Source organism: Poecilia reticulata, chromosome 19 (assembly GCF_904066995.2).
Source record: "Poecilia reticulata chromosome 19, P_reticulata-male-v2, whole genome shotgun sequence".
Taxonomy (NCBI): domain Eukaryota; kingdom Metazoa; phylum Chordata; class Actinopteri; order Cyprinodontiformes; family Poeciliidae; genus Poecilia; species Poecilia reticulata.
The window spans coordinates 21,906,081-21,928,026 of record NC_088848.1 but is presented as its reverse complement, the minus strand read 5'-3'; the positions used below and the strand labels follow the sequence as shown (position 1 = coordinate 21,928,026).

The 21,946-nt window shown below is 40.8% G+C and overlaps 3 protein-coding genes across 7 annotated transcripts; all 3 read right to left on the bottom strand.

The window, feature by feature from the left end:
- Positions 1 to 83: 83 nt before the first annotated feature.
- josd1 (Josephin domain containing 1) lies at positions 84 to 10,370 on the bottom strand. The gene is made up of 5 exons (XM_008437893.3): positions 10,183 to 10,370; positions 7,974 to 8,796; positions 6,267 to 6,395; positions 2,641 to 2,835; positions 84 to 2,245 (listed from the first exon to the last, which is right to left on the bottom strand). Exons 2-5 carry the CDS (start codon positions 8,330 to 8,332, stop codon positions 2,146 to 2,148), a joined length of 783 nt encoding a protein of 260 aa, XP_008436115.1. The 5' UTR covers positions 8,333 to 8,796; positions 10,183 to 10,370; the 3' UTR covers positions 84 to 2,145.
- Positions 10,371 to 11,729: 1,359 nt separating this feature from the next.
- Positions 11,730 to 15,000, bottom strand: LOC103482008 (GTPase IMAP family member 4-like). 4 transcript variants are annotated; one of them, XM_017310951.2, is made up of 8 exons: positions 14,793 to 15,000; positions 14,620 to 14,674; positions 14,317 to 14,394; positions 13,738 to 13,788; positions 13,592 to 13,642; positions 13,446 to 13,496; positions 13,250 to 13,300; positions 11,730 to 12,758 (listed from the first exon to the last, which is right to left on the bottom strand). In XM_017310951.2, the coding sequence occupies exons 2-8, from the start codon at positions 14,660 to 14,662 to the stop codon at positions 12,025 to 12,027; spliced, it is 1,059 nt and encodes a 352-aa protein (XP_017166440.1). In that variant the 5' UTR covers positions 14,663 to 14,674; positions 14,793 to 15,000; the 3' UTR covers positions 11,730 to 12,024. The 4 variants fall into 4 exon arrangements, with proteins under 4 accessions (XP_017166440.1, XP_017166439.1, XP_017166438.1 ...); XM_017310950.2 differs by having other exon boundaries at positions 14,830 to 15,000; XM_017310949.2 differs by having other exon boundaries at positions 14,620 to 15,000.
- A 110-nt stretch (positions 15,001 to 15,110) lies between these two features.
- Positions 15,111 to 21,809, bottom strand: xrcc6 (X-ray repair cross complementing 6). 2 transcript variants are annotated; one of them, XM_008437902.2, is made up of 13 exons: positions 21,708 to 21,809; positions 21,234 to 21,323; positions 20,350 to 20,462; positions 19,821 to 19,962; positions 19,501 to 19,752; positions 18,813 to 18,999; positions 18,304 to 18,490; positions 17,373 to 17,541; positions 16,753 to 16,914; positions 16,435 to 16,564; positions 15,874 to 15,974; positions 15,641 to 15,757; positions 15,111 to 15,555 (listed from the first exon to the last, which is right to left on the bottom strand). In XM_008437902.2, the coding sequence occupies exons 2-13, from the start codon at positions 21,304 to 21,306 to the stop codon at positions 15,350 to 15,352; spliced, it is 1,839 nt and encodes a 612-aa protein (XP_008436124.1). In that variant the 5' UTR covers positions 21,307 to 21,323; positions 21,708 to 21,809; the 3' UTR covers positions 15,111 to 15,349. The 2 variants fall into 2 exon arrangements, with proteins under 2 accessions (XP_008436124.1, XP_008436125.1); XM_008437903.3 differs by lacking the exons at positions 21,234 to 21,323; positions 21,708 to 21,809 and adding an exon at positions 21,031 to 21,179.
- Between the last annotated feature and the right edge of the window lie 137 nt (positions 21,810 to 21,946).

Genomic DNA, 21,946 nt, shown 5'->3' with positions numbered 1-21,946 from the left:
TAAAAGCACCACACATCCTAATAGGTGAAATAAATGTACACATTTGCCCTTTATTACCAATTTAAACACAATGACACATGAAATGCCAAATATGAGGATTTTATTTTATTTTTTTTATGAAAAAATAAAGTACACTGATAATCAGGATTCCTCCAAGGGGGAAGGACTTAATGGATTGTCATGGCAATAAAGCAAAGGCATATGAATGCAAATGTGCAACACAGTTCGCCGTGTCCGTCTTCAGTTAAAAATATCTGACAGTTCAACTTAGTTTCTCATGGATACAATGTGACATCACAGGATTATAGACAGGCCTGGAACATGAGGATGTTGCTTCAAATTTGAAATAAAACATGCACAACTTATATGTTTGGATTGCTTATTATAAAAAAAAAAAAAAAAGTGTAACAAATTCCTTGGCAGAAAAAATTGAAAACTCATCATGGGAGTAGCTGCTCTGCAAAAATGGAAGGGCATCTACCATTTCACCTCACAAATATAACAAACTGCTCCTTTGGATTTTCTGATATGGCGCCAAACTCCAAAAATCTACATACTTTTTATGTAAACAAGTTAAGGCCAATTCAATCACTAACATGTATAAATGAAGATTTTAATGATTGGAGACGAGAACTTTTAATCACCTCACAAACTACCGTAAATCAATCTTTCTTTGGACATGACACCAGATCGCCAACAACTTTCACTTTTCATCCAACTTTCTAGATTAATACCTGCAAAAACTTTTTTTTTTGCTCTCCAGGTCCTTTCAGGTTTATAAGCAAATAACTTTCTTCGCTCAACTACGCTTTAAAAATTACTTCCTTTGACAGAGATTCCTCTGATTACAGTCAATAACTTGCTGAGACAGTCAGTGATTTCCTTTTAAAGCTGTGTTTGGCTGCTTTTCATATACGGGGAGGGGGGTGGGGGGGGTGAGACTACAGGAAGATGAGGAAAAGCCCTTTATCTGCTGAGTTCCTGTGCTACAGAGGGCTGCTGTGATTTGGACCCTTTGGAAAAGTCACTGAGGCAAAAAACCTAAAAAACAAAACTCTGGCAACAACAAATCAGGACAAAGGGAGGCATTTGAGTGGTAAAGAGCTAGCGTCTAAGTCTTTAGTGTAAAATCATGATTTGTACTGTTGATCATTCCGTCAGTAGGAGTAAATAAATTCACTCAGTAAAAGGTTTTGCAGGTAAACTTTAAATCTGAAGTCAGCATGACTCACAGCATGAAATGTATCCTCCTGAATTAGTGGATGCATTTTGCTGCATTTGATCCGAAGCGGAAGAGAGTTTTAGCATTAAACCCAAAATATATATTTCTTTACCGACAGGCGATGTTTGTGTGTAGTGCAATATGTCTTAAACAAATAACATATTTCTTTCCTTTACAGAAGCGTCTATACAGTGAGAAGAAATTTAAAAACACGACTAGATGATCATCGATACAAGCAAGCTGGAGCAAATATCCACTAGAGGGAGTACTTGGCCTGAGTGTTGCATTGCTTTGTTGCCATAATATAAAAAGTGTTGCATTAGCAAAGATTCTACAGTAAAGGGTGAGTCGGTGCCAGAAGTGTAGGGAATTGCTGAAACACACACACAGTTGGCGATGTGGAAAAACCTCTCTCTCTCTGAGCTGGGATTCAATGAGATGGAGATGAGGGGAAAAGAAGTGAGGGAGCACTTTGGTGAGAAAGATGGGAAAATATGGAGTAAAATAAAACAAAAAAAGGAGAAAAAAGAATAAACGTAAAAATATGCATTTTCCTTAGGTCCAAAACTCTCAAAACTTTAGAAATTTGAGAAAATGAAAAGGGCAAGACAGAAAAAATAAGCATCGAAATATAAAAAAACAACTCATCGGCAGGAACAGAATAGTCTCAGTTGTGATTCTTTGATTCGCTCTATAAAGTGTTTGCCTCCTTCATTACTTTGTCTCGGATCAGCTAAGTGTTCAGCAATGGCCGTGTAAACAAAACCCAAAAAAAGAAGAAGAAAAATAAAAAAACAGGCTTGGTGGGGAGGAATTACAACTGCAAGAGTGCATCGATGCGACTGGCGGTGCACAACGCTACTTCGTCTCCTGTTCGTAATGCGACAGGCCCGTTTGGCTGAAGCGATTGGCTGGTTGAACCCTCAGCCGTCGGAGCGCCAAGTTTGGTGGACCTCCACCTCTTCTGAGACAACCAGCAGCAGTTCACAGTTCTTCCCTCGCAGCTGCTGACGGAGAAACTTCCTGAATTTGTGATAAGGGAAACAAAACAGTCAATTGCGATAATGATAAAAATAAATAAATAAACGAGCATCAAGATTTCAAGACGCTAAGTAAAAATGTGCAGTGAGTAAAAGTAAAATAATGTTTTGTTACGTTTTCTGTCTACAACAGTAAAATAATTCCAGTGGTTTTCCTGCTTGTCTGAGAGACGGACACGCAGGAGATTCCTCTTTCAGGAAAATATGTTACTTTTGTACTGCTAAATTGATACAATCTATTAATATGCTTTGCACATTTTTATTTCAAATATGATCTTATGATCGCAATATGGTTGAGCCGGATTTTTTTTTTGTAGTGCATGATCCGCGTGGCGGGATGTTGTTCAGAACACATTCTCAGAACACCTTGCCTCTCACCTGAGCTCTTCAGGACTGCCAATAGGCTGAGGGTTGCGTAGCTTAGAATCCAGGTTGTAGTAGACACCTCCCACCTCCCTGACTCCAATCCAGTGCTGGCGTTTAAGTGGCAGCCGGAGGGGCCCCCAGCGCAGGTTGGACGGCACGTTGAGGATAAAGCCCTCCACGTTGGACAGCTCAATGCTGCCGACATCCCTGGGGGAAGAAAAAAAAAAAAGAAGCTATTTAAGTGAAGAACATCATAAAACACAATGGACAACATGCCATTTGGATGCTATGCTGTGGTGTCTTACTTGATGAAGTCATTTGTAATTCTGTATAACAATATCACATTGTGCACATTGGAAATCTTCTTGAAGTTTAAAACTTTAGGACATTTCCCATCGCAAAGATTTTACAACTTAAAAGGTTTTTTAATGAAATCCGAGATTTTAACTCTGGCCAAAGATCATTTTTCCAGTCCAAGTCCAAGTCAGATTTTAAGTTTCTTGCCTCAAGTCCAAGTCAATCCTCGAGTCTCGTCATTCACTTGTCTCCAAGTTGAGGCTCTGATGATTAAGATGATGTTTTCTGATTTAAAAAGTATACCATCTAGTCCACTTATAATGCTGCAAGTTAGGAATTCAAATCCTGTCTTTTTATCTTTAGGCCCATTTTCACAAAGTACCACAACTGGCTTTTAATCGGTTAACATTTAACTCAGCAAGCAAAAAAAAAACATTATGACCTGCTTTAAATTACTTTGAAAGCTAAAATTAAATGAATTAAATCTTCATTTCAAACTCAGCAACAGATGGTTCCACAAAGTATCGACTCCGGGAGGCTAAATACTTTTGCACAGCACAGAAACTTTTTGAATGGTGTAGAATTTTCTTTCTACTTCAAAATTGTACACCACTTTGTGTTGGTCTTTCACATTAAATTCCAAATAAATATATGGTGGTAATGTGATAAAAATATGGAAAACTTCACAAGGCTTTAAATACTTTTGTAAGCTGCTGCAAATCAATGTGCTGAGCTCAGCGGGAACAGAGCGTTCAGTAAACATATACATTTTTGGATTCTTCCCAATATTCAAAATCCTCTTCAAAGATTTTTAGTGGTGCTTACATCCTCATTTAAACCCATCTTTTTCAACTCTGCGTAAAACTGAAAGTACAACAAATGTGCAAACAAGCTTTGTGCTGCATAAGAAAAGTAGCAGAAAGAGAGTCATGTTTATGTTGTCAATTGATTAATAGCAGTGATTATGTTCCTGTTCCAGCACAGGCTAGAAAGACAGGAACTCATTTTCACAGAAAAAGGCAGAGACTCCTGATTCCTTTAGCAGTCCTGTGAGACCGATAATGAAGAAAGCACAAATACTGATAATAAAAAAAAAGGCAAACTTATGGATCTTTGAAGATGCAGCTGATTAAGTTGAAGTAGTTTCAGCAGAGGAAGCAGAGCCTCTGATGAGCAGACCTCCTGTTTACATTTAGGATTTTAGTGAAGAATGCAGATGTTCGAGTTGGTTGAGAAGTTTCCTGTCCTCTAGAGTCAAGATTAGAAACAAATGAGGGGAAAAAAATAAATAAAATAAAAAATAAAAATCAACCAAACATGTGGACCAGAGTAAAAGTGTTTATGTTTTGGCTCTGCAGCCTCTGCCCAACCCCCCCACGGATCATTCTGGGAAATAAACGAAGACAACAGCGGAACATGCACTACAAATACACAAAAAAATCTCAATTACAGAGTGATGCAGTTTTACCACTGGATCTAAACTAGGACTCAAACAGAGATAAATGTTTTTGTTGGTCTAGTTTTAGACAGCAATGTCAATCCAAGAAACAATACATTGATAAATGCATCCAGATCCTGCTGTGATGATTACAGGTGCGTTCAAAACAAACTGGAGTTACTGGAGAGAGACTAGAAGATCGTCATGTGTGACACATCACATATTTATAGCTTGTAAATTTTTGGGGGCTTGACTATTTTATTATTCATGTCAGTGTTTGCCTTATTTTCAACAAACCAGTTAGATTTATTTGGTTTGGTGCTGCAGGATGTTTATAATTCGAAGGGAAACGCACAACTGATGTTTCTCCAACAGCTCAGAAAGTGAACCGTCAACCAACACAACTGGCCTCTTTGGAGATTTTACCACAAAAATAACTATGTGTAATTCTTAGAGTTCCTAAAGATTCATTCTGGTAGTTCTTTTATATTATTCAGAAATAGAATCACAATAAGGTTGAAACGATTTATCAGATGAGTTATTGAAATAATCGTCAACCGTTTTAGTAATCGATAAATCGTATGCAGACTCAAAAGAGGCAATTTGCTGTAAAGACAACACAGTCAGAGCAGTAATTAACAAAAAATATAAATATTTTGCATTTAAGATTGAAGATATACATTTGTCCGTTAATCTGTCCTACCCAGAACTTTTCAAGTGGGTGTTTTGGTTTCACCTGGTTCACATTCTGTACAAAATTTCACCTTTACCAACTAGTTAATCCAAAAATAATCAACAGATCAGTCGTACACAGTGCTGATAATAATTCAAGCAGAAAGGGTTGAGTTTTTCACATGCTGATGTTAAAAGTTTTTCTTTTGGCTATGGCTAATTCTTTATTTGGATTTTTAATGCATTTCTTGTGGAAAAAAATCTGCAGAATGTGCCTTTTTTTAAAATTAACCATCAGAATTGTTTCTTCAGCTTAGCTATAGGTAAAAAATAGCAGATCAGGAGCAAGAAAAAAAAGTAAGTTAAAATAAAAATAATGTTCCTTTCCAATGTGAGGAACTCTCTTTATGAAACAATTAATCATTTGTGGAACGATTAATCATTTGTGAAACAATTCCTCTGAGACAGGTCTTTTACTCTCTTAATGGAGAAAAATATATATTTATGTATACTGTTAAAATCAATATTCAGAAGGACGAAAACATTTGTGGTTTACTGGCCCTATATAAATGAACTGAATTGAAAGTACTTTTTTAGATTACTGTGCTGAGCAAAAACCAAGTGAGAAGCATAAAAATGTTAACACGAGTTATTCAGTCATTTATCAATTGATATATCTGTGAATTTTTTTTCTAATTTCTTTTGCTTCTGTGGCAATAAAACTTAGACACTGTACTTATAAATCCTATAATTTCGACTGGACAACAAGAACCCCCTGGTGTGTTTTGCAACACTTTCCACTTAGTGCGTCTGGGTCCAAGTCCATAGAGTCAGATCAGTTCTGAGCAGAGAAACTCGTCTCGTTCGAGTCTGAGATTAATCAGCCAATGTTCTGACAGTGTTTGGGTCTTCACAGACAGCCAGCAAGTGGTTCATCCAACATACTACTGCCTGGAAACAAGCCCTGCATATCCATTCCTCACACGACTTGTTTCAACGACAAGCTGGTATGCAAACCTGGACTGTGTCAGAACTAATGTCCAACTATTCCCAGAGAAACATGACATCCATTGAAACGTTTTGACAAACTTTAGAAATGGCTAAATTGAAAGCAGAAAGTGTCTGTGACTGTTCATACCATTGTGACTTTGTCGTCATTTGATACATAATTGCATATTTGGAATCTGCAGCGTTTTGTACATTTGGACTTAAATTTAAATGACACACATACCTTCTTTTATCCCACCAGACTGCCTCAAACCCTCGGGTCTGCAATGCCGCCATGATGACATTTACATCATAGTTCCCGTTTCCCAGCATGCTCTTTTTGTGAGGAGTCACCATAGTGCTGGGACTTAGCCTGCAACGTGTTGAAAACGAGAAATCAACCACAGTCCGTCATGTTTGCTTGCTAACATCAACGGTTTATATTAGGATTTTATGTTATCAGCACAAAGTTGTGCCAAAGAAGACATGGCTTTCTAATTTTTGCTAATTGTAAGTGTGTAAAGTGTAATGCGCATTTGAACACAGCCCTTTTTACACCTTTAACATGACTTATTGAAGAGCAAAACCAAGACTCAAATCAGTTTCATTTGGCTGTCGTGAGTCCACAGCGGCTCTTTAGGTTGTAAAGGTTGCCAAGCCCTGCTCTAGATATGATATGCTCACAAGATATGTCAGATATGACAAGAGATATGAAAAAAAATGCTTTGTAAGAACAGCCAGTCAAATACCAGAAATATAACCAACTGAGAATCAGTGTAAGCCTTAGAACACTGATTTTCACTGCTTTAACCCAAAGAAGAACAGGTAAACATCTGTCAAGTGTGGATACAAGCATAAAACTTTGTTTGCTCAACCCTCAGGATGTATGTTTGTCATACCGATATCGGTGCACTGATTGCAGCCACTTATATTTCAGGATGACAACCATTTTTCAAAATGGCTGCCATTTTTCTGCCTTTTAAACCAGTTATTCGCATAAAATGTTACCCATTTTCATGACTAGGATGAACTCTGTCACATCATGTGTTTTCACAAAACTCACTAATAACAGGCTGCAAAATGTGATGCCAAAACTAAAACTGAGGCTTCTGCTGTTAGTCTAACACCAGTCGTCAAGGAAGGACAAGAAGACTGGACTGACAGTCATCTTAATGGTTCTCGTTAGCTCCTGCTAATTTTTTAAATTGTTTAGTGGTTTAGTATTAGCTTCCGTTAATATTTTCATTTCTATATCAGTTCAGTGTATATTTTTATATTTTCATTTGTTTAGCAGTTCAGCATTAGCTTTGGCTAATACTTTTATATGTTTAGTGATAACGTCTGCTAATGTTTTTATGTCTTTAGCAGGTTAGTGTTAGCTTCTCCTTATATCTTCATTTGTTTCATGGCTTATATTTTTATTTGCTTAGTGGTTTAGCATTGGCTTCCGCTAATGTTTTTATTTGTTTAGTGGTTTAGTTTAGTTTCTTCGAATATCTTTCTGTGTTTAGCAGTTTTGAAAAAATGGCCACCATCAATTTTTCAGTGGCTAACTTTTTTTTTTTATTTTCAAAATACATAGCAAGACCATGGGAACATATGTGCCAAGTAAGGTTCTTGCATTCACATGTTAAAGATTTTGCTGAAACATTCAATGCATTCAGCTATACCTCAAAAATGTTGCAACTTTAATTGCAGACAGGGAGAAATTATTGACTCAGTGGGGCTGGATACAATTGCATCCCACACTTTCGTCACCCACATTCTTTTTTTTGTGAGCATAATTTCTAAAATCATGTATCATTTTCCTTTCACCTCACAATTACATGCTACCTTGTGTGGGTGTACCTCATCAAATCCAGAGGCGAAAGGTGGAAAAGTTCAAGAAGTATAAATACTTTTGCAAGACAAATGTGATTCTTGGTGCATTTTAGTAATCCAGCTCTCTCACCTTTGGTATATCTCCTGCAGGGTGTCCCGACTAAAGGCTGTCCCATCCTGGAAGACGTTGTTGAGCGCATGCAATGCACACAGCTCCCTCCGCTGCTTCTCGTGATATATGGCCGGAGTTGTCGGAGAAGTCTGCTGGGGAGCCGGCGGGGAGAGGGAGGACGACGACGACGAGAGATCCTGCTGCAGCTGACCGTCCCTTGGATCCTTGCTCCTCCTCTCCGCTGCTCCTGAAACCGCTTCTCCCCCTCCTCCGGCAGCTTTCTGCTTGCTGACCTTCCAGGGCATGCAGCCCAGCTCCTGCAGTCCGCCTCGGCCCTTCTCCTTCCACTCGCTGGCTGGATACGGAGTACTGCCCATCCCTGGACGTTCACCACCGCCGCCGCCACCACCACCACCGCCACGTCCTCCTCCTCCAGCTCCACCACTACTGCCCTCAGGACACTACATTGAAGGCAGGACAGCCGTTCCCATGGCAGCCCCCTCGACCTCCGGGAAGAGAGGAGTCTGTGTGTTGCTATGTAGGCGCTCAGAGGAAGGTGGAAGGTAAATAAACACCACCTCTCTCACCAGGAAAGGACGTAGAAAGTAGAATTCAGGACAGAATTTAGACAGGGGTGGAAAAATAAAAAGTATGACGAAAATGGGATCCTCCGATAAAAATCATAAATCAAGTTGTCATCCCTCTCTTGTGTGTTTCCACTTCCTCCATCCTGTGAGTGTTGGTGTGCGTTGACCGTTGTGTCCCTCCAGTCAGCAGGTGTGCCGTTTTGCAGGACTTTCCATCACCAGAAAGCTGAACATGAAGCTTCTCTCGCGTTGCTCTGGAAACAGATGTTACGACCAGTTTAGAATACTAAACGCAATTTGAAGTATTCCGCTTTGTTGAGCTACATTGATTCTGATCTAATCTCTTTTTTCCCTTTCTGTCACCTTTAAAAATGTCCCAATTAAACACATTTTTAGGGGTGCACCGATTGCAGTTTTTTGTCCCATTACCGACTTTTAAATGTCGATTTTTTTTTTTATCTGAAAAGATGCCAAGCACAGCGACGGAGTTGCTACGTTAGCAAAAGTGGGGTGGCTCTCACGTCTGAGCAAAATGGGGGCAGCTACTGAATTTCAGACATTTGTGCAAGTAGATAAGATCGGTTTCACATGCAAGTACAAGCTGATCACAGAAAATTAAGGAAATCTGGACCAATCTATAAGTGCATCCCAAAGACAACCAGAAAAAACACAATCACTTTTCAAGTTATGCTAAAATTTAATAGGGTCCAGACTGATGATGTCATCCAGGACATATTTTTGTGGAACATTGTCTGCTGTCAGCATGTCATGATGGTCACAAGACCAACAGTCTTCAGTCAGAGGCCTCTTCAAATTTGTTGCGAGACGGACTGCTACCGCAGGTTCTTCCTGCTCACAGCATCACTGTCCACAACCGCTCTTTGAAGATGCTTAGATCATATGATTGCAACATTTCATTTCCTTTTGGGATAATGAAATATTTTTTAATTGAATTGAATTTGTATCAGAGCTGTCGTTACCCAAAAGGGTCGGTTTTTTTCTATGTAGGGCCATGTTAGCTTGGACAGCTTTTTTCCCCTATAATGCATGTACTGCTTGTTATATTTGGCAAATATTGATATATCTTTAATGATCTGAAACATTTAGGGGAGATATAAAGCTAAAGAGAAGAAATTTGTAGGGGGTAAATCAATTTTTTCACAGCAATGCACACCTGCTAAAATGTTAAAAACGAAGAAAGTGGGAACAAATTATCATCAACTCCAAACAATGTTCTTTAAATCTATGCCGAATCTATTTAAGGTGCATGCAGATGGTTAAAATACAACAAAAATAGGCTTTACTCTTTTTTCGACCAGCGGACCTCAAAATAGGCAGAAAGTAAACATCTCCAGCAGCTAGTTCTGAATAAAGGAAGCAAGCTGTTCAGAGAGAACTAGCTAAATGTGACAGCAGCCAAACACAGGTCACAGCAATAAGAAAGCAAACGTTCACACTAACCAAGGACAGCTACTCTTAGACACTTAAAACACACTCATACTGTAGTACTGAATCCATGTTGGCAGCAGTTTTTTTTCTCGCCGTTAGTCCTGTGGATGTTTTCTACGTAACTCCGTCTCTACAGCCAACACAAACACAACGCCTTCCTCTAACTTAATTATTTCACAACGAACACTTACCCGTCCGGTTCCGACCGGTGGTGAGACAGCCGAACCTCTACAAAGCGGTCTAGGAAACTAACTGAGCTGGTTTTTGCTTTCCCTAAAGGCTGTCCGGTCCTTTGTCTTTAACACTTTTTTTTCCTGTTGTGAGGTCTGCTTCTCCGTCCGTGAAGATAACGCGCATGCGTAGTAGCGTTTCCCTGGCTGCGTCAGAAAGCACAGGAGCAGTTCCTCCCCTGAGAATAAAACCCTTAAAATGTTCCACTTTAAGTCTCGTCTGTGAGGAGGCACACCTTGGGTTCTGTTTACGGTGATTAAAATTAAAATTATACAGGTAAGAAATGTTTTAATACCACAGGAACAGTGGCGGATGTTCCATTTCTGGCGCCCTGGGCGAACCTTTTACTGCCTCCACCACATACAACCTATCAAACCTCTGTCTGCAAATTAATAATTTAGGATTTTTTATTTGGCATCTGTTAAAAGGATATAAGCAGTTTATATTTTACCTGTGGTGTCAGTTAATAAGTTTTGAGAACTTAAAACTAGGAAGCCCCTCTTCACACAATGCTGTTTAATAATCTGTGCTCGGATGCAACAATAATCACTAGAATAAGTATTTAATCCAGGTTTGACCAGTCAATATATTATGTATTTTTTGCTTCTCTAACTCTAAAACCAAGAAAGCACTGATTCTATTTCTAAATAGAAAAAATATGTTTGCTAATCTTGTGCTTTGAAGAGTCAGTTTTATATTTGGACTGATAAGTCCAAATATATATACATTTGACTTGGAGATCATAATTAGATGCAGTTCAGACTTAAAAGAAAAAGACTAAAATAGCCCTTTAATTTGGCATAATCCTAAACTGGAAATATGTTGTCACAGTGTCAACACAATGCACACCACAGGGGGGCGCCCCATTTCCTTTTCTTTGTCAACTAACATTTCCCCTATGGGGATTAATAAAGCTATATATTTGGAATTGAAAATGTGACAAACCTAATGAAGCCGTTTCTGGTGTTTGCTCAAGAAAATATTGAATAATTCAGCCTGTGGACCAAGTTTGACTTCAGTTTAACTTCTCTGAATACATTTCCCTTCAATAAATGTTGAAATATGTAGGAAAGCAAAACACTGGAGCAGAGCGTGAAATTACAATTCACAGCGAAACAGGAGAAGAAAAAAAAGACAGGTAAATTTATTATAAATATAAATTGTATATACATTATACATTTGACACTATAGGAAAATTATCCCCAACAGAAAACATCATTGTTCCTCTGTCTCTTCCCAGTGGCAACTAGAAACCAACCAATCAGAGCAAAGACCCGCTATGATTGGTTAGTTTTGGTCGGGAGTGGTGCATTTCTATAGAAGAAACACTTTACAAAAATTACATCCTGCAGCTTCATAGGAAATGCTGCAATTAATAAATATATAGCTTTTTGATAAAAAGTTTTGGGGCGATATAAATGAAGAAATTTTTCTGGCATCACTGGAGTCACATGATCAACAACCGGATGTTACCACAGGCTCAAACCACGAAGAAGACGACGACAGGTAGTTGGAGGATGTTTTTTTAATAACTTATTGTGTGTACAAACTTATTTCTGTGTGTTTATAACAGCATTTGTTATTTCATGCAAACACTGTTATTGCAAATGTGTTTTTTCGACATTATCAGAACATCGACAAATTTTTGCACACATTTTCGATGGAAACGCAGATATTGACAAAACCACAGGGCAAATGGGAGGAAAAAAAAAATTATATATATATATATATATACATGTTCAAATTTTCTTTGGCCCAGGCTAACAAACACTCCAACACCTCTCGCTGTGTAGTTCCCCTATCTACCTGTGGCCCAGTTGTTGAGCCAGTGTGGAGGACATGTCATCCAGCAGCTTCTCCCTCAGCTCGTCCTCCCTCTTGTACACCTCATGGCCAAAATGGCCCCTGCTCTCCTTCACATCTAACACACGCTCAACCAGATCTCTGTAAGCACAGTCTTTAGACCTTCTACTTGAATGCTTTCCTTTAGGTGGACCGTATGCGCTGATGTCCACAAGCTCTGGACTCTGACCACATAAAGAGCAGGCCTTTTCCAGCCCCTCCAGCAGCTCATCCACAGTGAAGCTTTGTCTGCCGTCCACATAAGAGATCACCGGGATAATGTATCCCGTGACTCCCTCTCCAAACAGCTCAAGGGTGCCTCGAACAGCTTGGGTGAGGTCCTGGCCGACCGACTCGCCGGAGCCTTGAGCCTTGATAACCAGCAAAAAGGCATGCGGGCCAGGACTAGTGAGCTGGAGGCTCCTTAGGGCCTCCCTGGCACGGCTGGCGTTCCCCATCGAAGACCCTAAAACATCGGGGGTGTTGATTACTGTAATCTCTCTGCCGTCCAGCACCGTGCTCTGCTTGATGCCATTCTTCGCCACGTCGCTGAATGGTCTCGTCTTGTTGCTGCCTAATGCTAACAAATCGTCTGCTATGAGGTTTCGGTCCGCTACGTTTGGCCCCAGGAAGATCAACCTCAAATCTGACTCCCTTGAAGTGCCGCTGTTCTGTGGTCCATCTTCAGACGATCCTGTAGACGTGAGATGTTCTAGTGTAAATGCTTAAACAATGTTGTTGGAAAGTTGTTGGTGTGTCGGGGGCAGAAGGAAGAGCTGACACAGGGTCACATTCATGCAAGAGCCACCACTGTTAGTAGACCATATAATTAAAGCTTTTCAGGAAATAAAAGGGTTGGAGGTGCGATTGCAAATATACTCACTGATGTAAAACATTTTCTAAGTTTATATATTTGCAATGATGGAAGTAATTACGGTACTGTCAATCCAGCTGGAAGAGTGAATAGTATTCTGACAAAGTTTGCTATTTTGGAACGACACATTCCTGTGTTTTTGTCAATAAATTGGCAACGCGTTATCGGAAATTGAAATACCTTTTTAAAAACATTAATGTAGATTTACTTTTCAAAGTATAAGCACGTGTTCCCCCGAAATGAGGAGGAAGTAAGGAGAACCCTTGGGAAATTACCACACAATTTAAAACAATAAAGAAGAGTATAATGACCTGTGGTGGCTCTCAGGATGGGAACCATCCACTTGAATTTGGTAGAAAATGCTGAGGACGCATCAAATTAAGTCATTAGTCTAAGTAGTAATTATAGTCTTTTGTGTTTCTGTTGCTGGAATAGATGCTAGTACATTTTGACTTGACTTTATGAAACACTGAAATATCACCCTACAGAAGAGGAAAAGGTGCTCACCGACTAGAAACCGCCAAACCCGAGAAACCCATTTCAACAGGTTCTTGATTCCTGAGACAAAAAGGAGAAAAGTAAAAGAGTTTTATTTAGGCTGCTTTAACTTCTCGTATGGAAGCTCGTCACTGGGAATAACTTATAGTTCGTACCGCGGAAGGTTCCGACCAGGCGGCTCACCCAGCCCCAAAGAGCTGACAGACCTGAGGCAGGACCAACAAAACGGTTGCCTTGTGATTTCGGTTCCGGCCAAACTTCGTCAAGATGTCAGAGGGAAAAACAAACGACAAAAACTCACCGGTTATGTAGCAGAAGAAACGGATCGGCCAACGGATCAGCGCTGGGAGAGCTGCAGGAAAACCAAACAGCTTAAAACGTCTGAATAAAAATGTGACACACCGTCACAGAATTCCATATAATAGTCACCTTAGTCCTTTATCATAATATATTATCAATCCTTGTATCATGAAATAGAAAATAAGGGGAATTGTGGCAGTATTTAAAAGTGTCTGAAGTTTTGTCACATTTGGTGACGTTACAATCACAAACTTCCATGTATTTTACTGTATGTGATAAAGGAAATGATGGTAAAGATCGTAACAGGCAAATATGCTTTAATTAAAACTTTAAACTTCTACTAAATCTTTTGTTTCACTCTTTGCATGATTTGTAACCACATTCAGTATGCGTAAGGTCGTGTCATAACCTCTTGATATGATTTAAATTTGGACATTGATCAGACCACCACACACATACACTGTGTCCAAACTCCACACTTCAGCAAAAGACACATTAGCAGAACAATGCAGCTACTCTTTGAGTATTTTTTTTGTTTAAAAAGAGATTGTGAATATGCGAGGTCGTCGTGGCGACTGACTTTGTGAAAATCTGTAGAGAAGGTAGCCCACCACAGCGAAGGCTCCCATTTGGACGTTGTTGCCTCCCATGAACCAGCCTACACAAAATTAAAAAGGGTTATTACTACATCACTGCTATTTCCCACTTATTATGTAGAGGTGTGTGTGTGTGTGTATGCATCTTCACATGTATCACGAGTCACACAGAATTCCATAATTAGACCGATTGCAGCATCTTTTATATGCAAGGCCTTCTGAGGTAAAATCAATTTCTACATTATCATATTTAACACAAATAATGGCTTTTTTAAAAAATGTCCTACCAGCAGGGGCAGCCTCGGCGTTGTTTTCACACTGACACTCCATTTCAGCATCAGTCTTTACAAAAACAGCACAAACACACATCACAAATCTCACACCTTTATTTTGAAGCAACACTCCGGAAACGCATGGTTTCAATAAGCAAAGACCAATCAAGCACAAAGTCCACATTTACCTTTCTGAACAGTAAAAGGGATCTGAAGAGTCGTTACCTTGTGTGTGTGTATGTGTGTTGGGAGTAAACCTTCCTGAGGAATGTCGTCTGGTTCTGACACAGCTCACACGCTGGATGTTTCCTTCCTGCTGACCTGGAGACGCTCCCTCAACACGATCAGCGCTTCTGTTTTATTGACCTGAACGGAGACGCCAGAACGCCTCCAGGTGTGTCTGACGGGCCTCCCTTTGGAAGGGCGTGCCTTCTTTTCCGGCAGAACTGGAAATGCTGCCCGAGACCTTCGATCTCTTTCAGTTTGAAATAATACAAAAATAAGAATCGCTTTTATAAAGAAACGTTTTAATGCAACACATTATCAATAATCATCACTTGTTGTCTGTTTAATTACAGGCGTGTGCCAGTGGTTCCACCTGGAAAAGAAAATCTGGGATTTTCACAATACAAGTGAAGACGTTCAGCTTATTCTTCCACTTAACTTTCACTATTTTTCTAATCCGACGCATAAAAAAAAATCTCCCTGAACATCTGAAAGCGTCTGAAAGCGTTTGAAACTGCCCTCATGAACCCAGTCGCTCGCTCAGAGCGTCTATCAGATCCTGCTTCTTGGTCCCGGTGGTTTTGATCCCAAACTGCTTGCAGGCCTCCTTCAGCACTGCCACAGTCAGCTTTCCCAGAGTGCCGTTCTCCATGTGGGCCTTCAGCTCGTCCGCCGTCACCCCCACTTTGGGCTTCTTCTCGGCCCCGGCCCCGGCTCCGACGTCGGCTGCAAGCAGACAGAAAGACACGATCAGGCTGGAAACGGCGTCTGATCTGAAGTACGGTGGCGGAAACCGAATTGAGGGTCTGACCCGTTTTCCGTTTGGGAGCCGGTTTGCTCTCTGGGTTGTACCCAGCAGGGTAGACCAGATCCTTAAACTCGTCCACTAGAGGGCCGAGCCGCTGGTCAATCTGGTCCACTTTAGGCACTGAGGTATGGGAAAAGAAAACAAAAAAAAAAACACATGAAGAAGAAAGAAGGTTAGAGAGTGGAGACAGAAGTGCTGAACGTGGGGAACAGAAAGTAAAGTAGTCGGCTTCTTACTGATGAGATCCTCAATGTCCTCTGGAGCCATCATGTCTAGAGCCAGAGCCTCCAGGTTCCTGAAGTGCTGCTGCAGGACTGGGTTCTCGAATGCATCACTCCTGCATGACATGGAGGAGGAAGGAAGCAGCTTACAGAGAGGACTACAACAAATAGAATAAAGAAAGGAAGTTTCATGTGATGTCATCACATCTATACAACTCGAGTCAAGGGCACTGCAAACAGACTAAAGTAAATAAATATAAATGAATCCCCCCCCGACCCCCCCTTGAAAAAAGTGCAATCAATAAAAATAAATTTAAATTAAAAAAAAAAACTGAAATTTTGGAGGCACAAAATTTGAAAATTTTGGACTTCTGAAACTCAAAACAGCAAAAAAACAAACACAAAACACACTGGTGACATGATTACCGGCAGCTCCCTCCCTCTGCATACTCCAAGCTCCTCAAATGTTCTGGGAGAAGACTAGAGTCTGGCAAAACTGCTTGCTAACAGCAGAAGTGTAAGAAATATATTTTACATGTGAGGATTTTTCTAAAATCTGTGTCTTCATAAACTGACCTGTACTTGAAGCGGAGCTTCTGGACGATCTCCTTCATCTTGTTAACCTGTGTTTGTGAGGCCGGCGGACATTTAGGAGGATCCAGAGTTCGCAGGTCATCGGCATATGGCAGGTAGATGACATTGAAACCTGATGAAGGGAGCAGAGAGTAGATCGACATACATCCATTGTAGGAAAAAAAACAACTTAATATGAACACTATTAAGAGACTCCATTTATTACTTCAACTTCCTGATCTAGGTTTAATCTTTTGGGTTCTTGCGATGCTAAAACCACCAAGAATCACAGCAAATACGAAAATGCCAAAGGTTGTTTACCTGGAGGTGTGATCTGGACCTTCCCTTCGTCGACCTCTTCTGTCTGAGGCACCAAGGCAACAAATCTGGGTGGGTAGTTTCGGCGGAAGACGGAGCGACACAGAGCAAACACGTTTCTCTCGACACACTTCTTCAACAGGGCAGAGAACAGACAGGCACTTCCTGGTGCAGCAAAACAACAACAAACATGCAACAAAAGAAAGCAAAATAGTTTTAAAGGGGCAGTGTTGTGTATATTCAAGACACATAGTGGCATTTTAAAACACAATCAAGTATTTATGGTAACTTCAGTTGTTATAAAAAATGCTTCATATAGTATATATGACTTAAACGAAATAGGACTTTATAATTTAACGTCTTGAAATTGAGCCTCTGTCTCTTTAAGAAGTTTCTGGTCCTCCTGAAACGCCGCCTTCAGGAAGTCATCAAAACATGGCTCCTCTATTGATTACCAGCGTTGCTCAGAGAAGTAGCTCCTATAATGAGCTCAGCTGATGAGCAGTTCCACCAGGTGTTTGCTAATACCTGCTGGCTAGTCTGAAGGAGCCAATTCTACTCCCTTAAATGCAGACAGAAGATGAGAAACTACGTAAAATATCAGAACAGATCCACAGTTCTACCTTTCACTTCGCCCTCCTCAGGGTAGATGAAGACAGAAGGTCGAATGTGATGATGCAGTTTGAGTTTTTCCATCGGCTTAAATCCGATCAGAAACAGTCCCGGGTCGTGAAACTTCTTGATCGCATCCACTTCATCCTTCTCCATCACTATTTGTTTCCTACCGTACACCTACAACACACACAAGTCAGTATTTTTACCCGTATTAGGACTCTGTGGTTACTTCCATTCATTTTAATAACTGCATTTATGTCTAACCCAGGCATTTACCCTAACCCTTAACCAAAACTTAACTCACGCCATACCTCTAAACCTCTCTCTCTCAAACTGTGGTCAGCTGACGCCCCCTAGTGGTCTGTCATTTGCCGTGATGTGAGCCCAGCGTGCAAAGCCTGCATTTAGCTTACCAAAGGATTGTATTTAAGTGGTTTAAAAGAAGATGAAGATGCTGACAGGAAGAAAACATCTGAAGGAATTGATGTCTGCAGGAACGTTTCTCAGTTTCTTAGGGTGAGTTGTAGAACTTTTGTTTTTAGAACACAATTAAAGATACATAGCATGCCACTATGCCACCTGAGCTGAGTTCGATACAGTGGTGACGAGGCGGTGAGCAGCGCCACGCCCCACGTTGACTAACTGCATCTTTACACCTAAAATAAAAGAATTATTTATATCAGGTTTTCTTTGAGCTGAAATAAAATGTTACTTTCTGCCATAGCTTTGTTTCTTTTATTATTCTTCTAAATTACAAATAGCCCGAAAATGTTACTAATGCATACAACATGTGAAGTAAACAATGTCTTTTTTGGGACCAGGTTTTGGCCCCCATAAGGCCCATCAGGCTTCAGAAATTGTCCTAATCATTACAGCTAAACAATGCTAATAATTCCATTTAATGAAGTTCATTCATATTTAAACCCAGCTGCCACGTACCTGGGCCTTCTTTATCTCGCTGGGCAGCAGCAGACTGCCGGTCTGAGTGTGGAAGGTGCGGGTTTTGCTGCGCACCGGTTCGTTGGTTTCCCGGTACAGTCTGACGGAGGCGGGTTTCCGAGCCAACACCGCAGTTGCGTACACGCCCACTGCTACGTTTAGACCCTCACCAAGAGTCAAGCTTAACCTGAACAACACAGCACAGGGACGGGCAGGGTGTGAACGCCACTTGAGGAGTTTTGGGTTTACAGAAAAAATACATATTGTTGTTTTTACCTTTTTTTTTATATTTATAATTTTTTGTACAGTTTTTGCTTAATGAATAATGACAAAAAGTCATCAGTGTATGTAAATATCTGGTTTGAACTACAGATGATGTACTTCTGTCTATATCCTAGCAACTGTGTTGGACCAATACAACACAGTTGCCAGTCTGCTACAAGTAAATAGCAAATTGGAGACAGATGATTTTTCTGTGTAAAAACAGAAAAAAAACTTTTTTTTGTCACCTTGCCAAGGCTCTCTTTTTGGTCTCTCTGGCCCGGACCCGCTTCTGAAGGTCCTCCAGTTTGTTGCATGGCTCCAGCTGCAGGCCGAGCTCGCTGTCGTCCTCAGGCGGGCTCACGATGTCCCGGAAGAAGAGCGACACGTCGAAGCCGCCCGGTTTTATCAGGTGCATTAAATCGATGAGAACACCTGAGAACACCCGGAGGAGTCGGGACAGATCAGACAGGCTGATCAAACAAGAAACTGCAAACAGTTTGTGTGTCAGATGCTGCTGTGAAGTTTAAAAACTATTTTGATTTACAAGTTGTACGTGCTTATGGGGGTTTTCCTAGCATATTTAGTCACCTAGATACTATAAATTTGAATCCACCATGAATTCTACTCCAACCAGGGGATCGTTGGAGGGATATGTGAGGACCTGCAATGGGACAATAAGTCAAAATACACATGAAAATTCAAGTTGAGAAATGGAAAATCCATGGCTAAGTCAAAGGCAATATCTGATACAACAATTGGATAATTGGGATTTATACCTGTAAGTAAGCCAAGGAACATAAAATAAAAGTTAGGCATCAATTTGATTGATATTTGAATAGTTCCTTTAAAGGAAGTAGGCAACCTAATGTAATTTCTTGACAGAAGACATTTTTCTAACCATATAAACACAGGCAGCTTTTTCTCCAAACTGACCGGTCTCCTTCAGGTCGCTGGCTTTGGTGCGGGCCTGTCGGTCCCTGGCGCTGTCGCCCCCGTGTGGATCGTCCCTGCAGGTGAAGATCATGAGGCGTTTCTGCGAAAGGCGCAGCTTGATGTCGCTGTAGAGGTTGGCGCAGCACCACAGGGCGTCGCCCAGAGACGTCTCCCCGCTCCCCAGGGTCTCCGCCGCCAGCTGCGCGCCTTTCTCACCGTGCAGAGCATCCACGTCCTGAACCCACTTCGCACCTGAAGGGGCAGAGGTTTAACGTCTCACGCTGTAACTTTCCCCTTTTTGTCGCCGTGCGACCTCTGACCTGGTTCGTCGAGATCGTGGTACACGTAAACGTGTTTGAATGAGTTCCTCTGGTTCTTGCTCTGCTCTGTGCCGTAGAACACCAGAGCCACCAGGTCCCGGTGGCTGCTAATGATCTTACTGGTGTACACGCTCCGCACGACCTGTGGCAACACGAGATGCGGATGAATTCGTCTCAGCAACTTGAATATTTAAAAAGATTTCAAGAATCTTTCACTGAAAACACATAAAGATGCGAGTTTTTGGTTGTTTTAAGGCAGGGGTGTCCAAAGTCGATCCTCGAGGGCCGGCATCCTACACATTTTAGTTCTCTCCCTGGTGGTAGTAACAATCTTTTCAGCATGTCAGTGTTCCTGGTAGGCCTCTAATGAGCCATCATTTGATCCAGGTGCGCTAAACCAGAGAGAGAACTAAAACATGCAGGATGCCGGCCCTCCAGGACCAACTTTGGACATCCCTGTTTTAAGGGAATACAGAAGTAACAGAATGTCAACAGGATAAAAAAAACTAAAAAAAACTGAAGTTCTTACCTGCATGGTCATGTCAAAGTTAGAGGGTTGTCCATCTTCGCCTTTGATGAACATTTCCTTAGAGGCGTCGACCAAGAAGACCAGGCTGTCTCTGCCTGACACTTTGTAATCTCCTATCAAAGACAGACACGTGCATTGGTTTGCAATGTTTTACCTTCAACTTTTCTGAAATTAAGGATGCTGTCATCATAAAGAACACGAATAAACACTTTAAAAAGAGGAACTTAATAAAAAAACTAAACGCTAGATTGATTAGTGGCCTTTTGTGATGTCACCATGACCTTGTGATTGTAGAATCTCAAACTTATTTTTGAGAGAGGGATGGATGGAAATATGGAAAGTGCGTGCCTGTAGGAAAGACTGCGCTTTAAGTTAGAGCTATGTGTTGGGGAATGTCAAATATGCTACTGTATGGCACAACACACATATGTGCAGTCTGAAGGAATATCAAAGAATAACCATCTGTCACAAGCAGGATGTACAGAATATCATCCCTGAAGCAGCAGCAGAAGAGAACACTGGGTGTCTCTCCCATCAGCTAAAGAGATGAAATTCACAACAACTTACCAATATTTGATCACAACAAAATTGGAATAATGTTGTCTGGTCTATTGAGTCTCGTCTTCAGCTGCAACATTCAAATCACAATTTGGCGCAAGTGATGGTGTAAAGGTGTAGTACCTTAGAAATTTGTTGCAGAACTTTATGACCTTAATAGTGACCCATTTTCTGACGACCATTTCCACCATATTAACGTACGTCAATCTGTTTTTGTTTTTGTTGTTTAAATCAAGACGATTAGCTCACTATACTCAGGTATAGATCTGGACATATCAAAGTGACGGCAGGCAGCTGGCTCAGACATGGACGTGACCCGGTTTTACCTCCAGACTGCTCCGCTTCCTCTTGTTCTTGCTCCTCGTCCTCATTCTGGTAGAAAGCGTTCCACTCCGCCATCTGGCCGGCTTTCAGCTCTGCACCAGGATGCAGTCATTTCAACAAGGCGTTATTCACCCATGCTTCGTACGTAAGCAACGTTGCTTACGCACAAACTTCGTATTCACAAATCCATTCCAATGCTTCAACTGTTGCAAAGTGTTAGTCGAAACTCTCCAATAAGCACGTTGAAACTACACGCAAGTTAGAAATCAGCTAAGATTTACTTACCATTATTACCACTAAAATAAAACCAACTTAAGCCTAACAATAACTCTAGCTAGCTAAACGTAACCATTCTATGTTAATAAACTGATAACTTCCACCTGCTTTAATGACGCTTCCGTCTCCCTAGTGATGCGATATATATAAACTAAAATAAACCCAAGAATAAGAGATAGTCAGTGGTACTCATCACTTACCGCGTTCCGCAACTTACAAGTCCAGGCTAGTTTCAATGGGAGATCAGATACGTGAACGCGCCAGTATGGAAGCAAAGTGTTGCCAAAACATTTTTTCTTCTTGGATTTTATTTTATTTTTTTTTATTTTTTATTTTTTGGCGGGTGGCATCCAAAGTTAACATGTATTATCGTCATCTACTGTGCTGGTGTGTAAATCTAAATCCTTTGAGCTATATAACAAGACAGGATGTACATAAA

Bases quoted from the DNA above. Each gene is read 5' to 3' on its own strand.
- josd1 (XM_008437893.3), bottom strand. From the start codon at position 8,332: ATGGGCAGTACTCCGTATCCAGCCAGCGAGTGGAAGGAGAAGGGCCGA. The intron at 2,836-6,266 runs GTATGTGTGTCA...TTCTTCCCCCAG, and splicing joins GTCTGGTGGGATAAAAGAAG to GGATGTCGGCAGCATTGAGC. The intron at 2,246-2,640 runs GTGAGAGGCAAG...TCACAAATTCAG, and splicing joins GGCAGTCCTGAAGAGCTCAG to GAAGTTTCTCCGTCAGCAGC.
- LOC103482008 (XM_017310949.2), bottom strand. From the start codon at position 14,788: ATGTGGACTTTGTGCTTGATTGGTCTTTGCTTATTGAAACCATGCGTT. The intron at 13,789-14,316 runs GTCAGTCGCCAC...GTTTTCCTGCAG, and splicing joins TCTCTACAGATTTTCACAAA to CTCTCCCAGCGCTGATCCGT. The intron at 12,759-13,249 runs GTCATTATACTC...TCACGTCTACAG, and splicing joins CATCCTGAGAGCCACCACAG to GATCGTCTGAAGATGGACCA.
- xrcc6 (XM_008437902.2), bottom strand. From the start codon at position 21,306: ATGGCGGAGTGGAACGCTTTCTACCAGAATGAGGACGAGGAGCAAGAA. The intron at 17,542-18,303 runs GTACGTGGCAGC...TGTGTGTTGTAG, and splicing joins GCGAGATAAAGAAGGCCCAG to GTGTACGGTAGGAAACAAAT. The intron at 15,556-15,640 runs GTCAGACCCTCA...GTCTGCTTGCAG, and splicing joins GGCTCCCAAACGGAAAACGG to CCGACGTCGGAGCCGGGGCC.